At 51.9% G+C, this 6,151-nt stretch overlaps 1 protein-coding gene across 1 annotated transcript; it reads right to left on the bottom strand.

Moving 5' to 3' along the window:
- Positions 1-685: 685 nt before the first annotated feature.
- On the bottom strand, positions 686-2,964 carry PDYN (prodynorphin). Its single transcript, XM_060032848.1, has 2 exons — positions 2,836-2,964; positions 686-1,462 (listed from the first exon to the last, which is right to left on the bottom strand). Exons 1-2 carry the CDS (start codon positions 2,962-2,964, stop codon positions 833-835), a joined length of 759 nt encoding a protein of 252 aa, XP_059888831.1. The 3' UTR covers positions 686-832.
- Positions 2,965-6,151: the final 3,187 nt, after the last annotated feature.

A 6,151-nucleotide genomic window follows, 5' to 3' on the forward strand; every position in this document is an offset into this window, starting at 1 on the left:
CAAATTGGTTTGCCTCGCTCCCCCCCTTGATCATTTCAGCATTCAGAAGGCGAGCTGCTCTCATTAACATTTTCCGAAAGGGATTTTCACTCCCTTCCTCTCCTGTGAGAAGTTGGACGCTGTCCAGCGTACCAACATGGACTGGAGTTCAGGAACTGGGTTCTCAAAAGGTGTGTTTCTAAACAATGTGAACTCAGAGTACAATAACTGAACATTTAACCCACTGGGAGCCCGAACTCTCTAGTGTAGGAATACCTGCTCCAATAAAAGGCAATGTTTAAGCTTTTTACCTAAAGCATGGTCTCCATTGTAGGGAGATCTTTTGAGGTCTGAGAATAAAATGTTAGGATTTTTATTTATCTATCTTGTTTTAAATTTCTACCTTTTGTATGTTTTATGATACACGCATATACTATATAAATGAATATATCTGCATGAGAGGGGGAATGCTCGTTTTTCTTCTGAGAGGGGCATTGGTCAGAATGCCTGATCATAGATCCAGAGAGATCAAGAGGTCAGTCTGGATTCCTGGAGTTGGAGAGTCACGTGAATGGGATTGATACCAAAAGCTGCTGCTGGTGGTAGTTTTAGAGTTGTAGGGCTGGAGCCAAGCGCTAAGCCTATTGGAGAAGGGAACCTCCATCCTCCCGCCTCACTGACCCAGACAAACACTGCACCCAGGCAGAAGAGAGGCAGGCTAGGTTTGGATGTCTTATAGACAATGCTGAACTGAGCGTAGGGATGGGGGCTATAGGGGCAGATGAATGCATTCACTCCAATCTGGAAGGGCATTACGGGAAGCTCCTGACTCAACTCCACGATGGAGAGGTGTTTACACATCAAAAAGCTCTTCGTAATAGGCATTGGGGTCTTCCTGAGACCGAGTAACCACCTTGAACTGGCGCCGGAGAAAACCGCCATAGCGCTTCTGGTTGTCCCACTTGAGCTTGGGACGGATGCGTCGTAAGAATCCCCCATAGCGCTTGTACAGGTCCTCATGGCCCACCTTATCCCCATCTCCAGCCGCCTCTGAGCTCCTTTTGGGGTATTTGCGCAAAAAGCCCCCGTAACGTTTGACCTGCTCCTTGGGGTCCTCCTCATCGGAATCCAGTGTTCCAGCCTCCATGGCACCATCGTTCGGCTGGGCCCCCCCAGTCAGCTCAGACTCTGCTTCCTCCCCCAATCTGCCAGAGAGACCCCTGAGCTTCTCCGCCAGGCTGCTGCTTAGATCATTCTCCTCCGCTGGGGTTCTGAGAAGGAGCCTGTTTTTCTCCAGCTCCTTCCAGGAGGGCCCTGCATGCTTCGCCAGCTCACTGTAGGGCTCTTCCAAAGCTGCCTTGCTCTCCGAGTCTCCCTTGCCATTAAGCCCGAGGGTGAAGGGAGTGAGGGAAGACAGAAGGCCCTGGCACCTCTCCCACTCCTCAGCGGGCTGCAGGGCAGCCTGGCATTCCAGGGAGCAAATCTGAAAAAGACCCCAAAAGACCACAGTGGTAATACCACCACCATCAAACCGTCAAACTACAAGCCCCTGCCCCAGAGAGTCCCCTGTCCAGGTCTGAGAAAATTGAAAAACCATTACTAAGCCCCGGGCTGCCCACTTTAATGCTCCCAGTGGTACATAGAGGTAGGTGACTTTGCGCTCACGTGGAGGATGAAGAAACAGACGTGGAGAGGTGAAACAGCTTTCCCAAGGGCACCTGGCTACAGGTGACATTGCCAGAACTGGAGATAAGATCCTCCCATAGCACTCTGCCGTGCTCACCCATAATCTTCCACTTCTCACTCCAGAGGGAATAGTTGGTTCTCCCAACCTTTCCTAAGTGTGAAGCTTGCTGCAAACACCTTATAGAGGGGATCAGAAGCAATGCAGAATGGTAGAAAGAACACATATGAGGGGATGTTTAAGGGTTCATCAAACCTGGAGGGATGATAGTATCTACTTCATAGCAGTAGGGAGGAGTTAAACGTGATGATGATGATAACAATGACCACAAGGACGATACTGGACAGTACTGGAACTTGGACCCAGGTTCTAATGCCACGAATCACCATGTTTAACCACTGGGCTCTTTTGAGATCATATATGGGCAGCACCTGGTGCACTGTATGCATCCTAGTAAAGAGTGGCTAGAATTGTATATTCAATACTTTGCATCCTCAGTTCATGAAATCACCCCCATTTTGCAGATGAGGAAACTAAGGCTCAGAGAGGGGGTTCCAGGGTCATGGAACTAGAAATTTGCAGAACCAAAGCTCACATTCTGTCCACCACACCCATGTACCTCTACTCTAGCTTGTCTGCTGTCATGGGAGAGGCACAGGGAGAAGTTTGACTCACAGTAAAGCCAGCAAGGCCAGCCAAGAGATGCTAAAGCCACAGGAGAGGAGTCAGGCTCGGATCCTGACAACCAGATCCTGGCATCTAGGGGTGGTGAAAAGAGCTCCTTCCCTGCGAGTGACTAGGTCTGGAGGTGCCTATCGGCCTGGTGGTGAGAAGCTCTGAAAAGTTCATCTAGGGCTGCTGACTCCCAAAGTCAGCACCACCTCATAAATGACACTCCTTGTTACCAGGCAACAGGCTCCCTGGAAACCTGAGCTCCGGTCCCAAACCTGAGTGAACCCATGGTGGTAAGATCTGGGGTGGGGACAGGAGGCTGGAAAACAAAGTCCCTGGCAGGCACCCAGGCTGACCACGGCAGGACATGCCTTGCACAGGTGGGATGAGTCTATAGGACAGGCTCACAGCTGCCCAGGCCTGCTACCTTCCCTCTCTGGGCTCCACACACAAATGGTCCCTTCCATCTGTGGAAACTCACAGGAGTCCCTGAAACTCACCAGAGAGTTGATGGGTTTGGGCCCATCCTGGGTCTTCACAACACACAAGGAGCACCGGGACAGGCAGTCTGCTGTGGCGGAGGGGAGCGCAAGGAGGCAGGCAGCCAGCACCAGCCCCTGCCACGCCATTCTGTCTTGGCTCTTCCTGCCGGAGAGGGAGAAAGAAGAAATGAAATCTGTGATTGCCTACTCTGTGGGGTGTGTCCTGAGCCTGCAAAGCGAGCTCCTGCTGGCAGAGTCCCTGCAACGTGCTAGGAGCTTTCCTATGTGTTCACATTCAATCTGCACAACAACTCTTAATGTGGGCTGTGCTATTAAACAGATGGGAAAGTTGAGGCTCAGAGAGGGGAAGTGATTGCTACCACAGCTAGGAAGTAGACAAAGATCTGTCAGGCATCAACCCACTCTGACCATGCACCTGCCAGTAGACACGTGGCTATCTGCTTTTCTGTGTTCTCTGAGGCTTCCATCCCCTTCCCTTTTCCCCTGCTCCCCAAGCTGTCCCCAGCTCAGTCCTTTCTGCTGTGGACCTTTCCCACCCCAGCACTTCTCCTTACTCCAGCCATAGCTCCACCTTCACCTGTCTCCATGCTGGCCCCCTGCCTCCAGCTCCTTCTCTGGTCCCTCCTGCCCACCTTGAAATGCCTTTCTCAGCATATCAATGCTGGGATCAGACCCATTGGGCTGGGTCAGGTCTGGCCCTTCTCCTAAATGTCAGGGACACCCTCAATTCCATCCCTACACCCAAGTCTTCAGCTCTGGGTTCCGACCACATCCAGCTACCTATAATTCCCCTAATGAATGGATCAGCGCCTGTCCCACCTCTGGCCCTTTGCATGCTAGTCCCTCTTCCTGGAAAGCCCTGCTCTCCTCTTCTGTTACCTATTGTTTAGGTCCTAGAGTAGATATCACCTCCTCCAGGCAGCTTTCCCTGATCTCCTAGGCTGGAAATGATGTTCCCCCTTGGTATTATCCCAGAAACTAGTGCCTCCTCCATTAAAATAGTCCACTACTTGGTAATTACCTATGTGAGTCTTCAGACTTTGGTTTCATGAAGGCAGGAGCTGTGTCTTGTTTTCATCTCTGAAATACTTTCTCTGTGTTCCTCAAACATGCCAGGCTTGCCCCTACCTCAGGACGTTTGCACTTCCTGTTTCTCCATCTGTGGTACTGTGGCCTCAGATTTCCACATGGCTCACTCCTTCTTGTAACTGAATGAATTCAGTGTCCCATCACCAGGGAGGTATTTGCTGACCCCTGCGTTTAGCACAGCTTACTGGGTCTCTCTCGCATCCCCGTGCTTTCTTTGCATCGGAACACTCACCATCTCAGACTGTCCTACCGTTTGATGCTTGTCGTTGTTGTTGTTTATTATCGTCTCCCCACTAGAATATTAGCTCCCTGTGAGCACAGACCCTAACTGGCATAGTCCCACTGTAACCAGCACCCACAAACCTGACCAGCATATAGTAGGCCCTCAATAAATCCTAGGCAGATGAATTAATGCTGCACAAAGAGTCTATTAAAAGCTGTCCCTTTCATAGCTAGCTCCTTATAATCCAAATATCAAGATGCTGTCAAATGGGGGCACAGTGAAGAACTCCCAACTGGGAATGGGCAGTTTCCCCGAGACACCACCCAGGCATGGCTGCCACTCTCTCCCCACCCTGGTCCCTGTAGTCTGCAGCCTCCATCGCTGCTCTCAGGTACGGCTGTCCTCCCTCCCCTCTCCTAGTTCCCCTTCCTGCACACTGCCCTGTTTCCTCAGGTGATGAGGGGGGTTAGAAGACTCCACCCATGGCCCCAGGGCCCCATGCCATAGCCCAGAGCTAGTCTCAGAGCACACAGTAGGTTCCCCTCCAAAGCATGCCTGACAGGAGCCCAGGCACCATTGACGGAGCCCCTACTGTGCTTCAGGCCTTGACTGAGGCCCCGTGTCTGTCATCTCATTCATTCCTCCCCGTTGAGGAGGACACTTTCGGTTCAGTGAATGCCCCATGCACCCCCGTGAGTGGTGAAGCTGGTGTGCAGGCACAATCTGTTGGACTCCCCACACATGTGCCCATACATGACTACAATTTCTAGAACCACTTTGATTCTCTAGCAGCTGAACCCTTCGTGAGGCCCAGAAGGCCCCATGCACAGAGCTGTTACTTGTATATTATTCTCAACCCACCTGCCATCTGTGAGAGGTGGGCATCATTATCCCCACTTGGTAGATGAGAAAGCTGGTGCTCAGAGAGGACTGGTGAATCTCCTGAGGTCACACAGCAGTTAAAGGCTCTTCTGCCTCTCTTGAGGCTGGGCTAGGTCTGCTCCCCTAAGCAGAGAAGCTCAGAGAAGAAACCTCGGGGAGCTGGACCTGTGTCCATCCACGCCTCTCTCCTTCCTCAAGTTTCTCTCACGCTCTGTCAACTGCTGAGCGGATTTGGGTTCCAGGCCAGTGAGCTGTGCCATTTATGTGCAGATACAAAGCCGGCAGCTCATGTTTTCTCTCCTATCAGTGATGGCTGGGCTGGCCTGGTACAAGGTTAGCAAGGTCTTGCTCATCCACTGGGGAGGGGCAGCATCACCACCCTCTAACTCCTGGCCTAAAGCTTCCCGCCCAGCTTGGCTGCTACAGTAGGAAGCTCGATTTGAGATCTCATTGTCCCAGGCAAATACAGTGTCAGCATCCTTTCTTTTCATCCATTTCCTTTATATTTAATAATGATAGTTCTAGTTGATCTGATGGTTGGTGAGCACTCAGGCTGTCCTGAGTGATTCTCATGAACGAACTCATTTATACTCACGGCAACTGTGTGGAGTGGGTACTGTTGTCATGCCCACTTCACAGATGAGGAAACTGAGATAAGACACCTGCAAAGACTCTAGAGCTAGTAAGCAGCAAAGCTGGGATTTGCCCCCAGGCAGTCTGGCTCCAGAGCCCCAAAGCCCATCTTTCTAACCATCCGGTACAGCCCCAGTCCCTTCAATGCACCTCCTCCCCAGCCTCCAGCTCCTCCCTCCTGGCTCCAGAGCCGCCTCCAATTTTGCCCCTGAGACACCCTCCACACAAGCAGCCAGAGGACAGTTCTGAATGACAGTGTGACTGCACCCTGCCCTGTGTCCAAGTTCTCCATCCCCCCGAGCCAGGCCCTCCAGGGCTTTCCTGCCGAGGAGAGCTGCCATCGACCTGGCTCACTGTGTGCACGGCCCTGTGTTGAGACCTGTTCATATCTCAATGTAGGGGGTCCTCGTAGCAACACCCAAAGGCTGGGACTGATATTCTCCCCACTCTGCAGTGAGGAAATGGAGGCACAGAGAGGTTACATCA

This window comes from Delphinus delphis, chromosome 15 (assembly GCF_949987515.2).
Source record: "Delphinus delphis chromosome 15, mDelDel1.2, whole genome shotgun sequence".
Classification (NCBI taxonomy): domain Eukaryota; kingdom Metazoa; phylum Chordata; class Mammalia; order Artiodactyla; family Delphinidae; genus Delphinus; species Delphinus delphis.

Coding starts and splice junctions, on each gene's coding strand:
- PDYN (XM_060032848.1), bottom strand. CDS start 2,964: ATGGCGTGGCAGGGGCTGGTGCTGGCTGCCTGCCTCCTTGCGCTCCCC. Junction 1,463..2,835: donor CCAAACCCATCAACTCTCTG/GTGAGTTTCAGG, acceptor GGTCTTTTTCAG/ATTTGCTCCCTGGAATGCCA.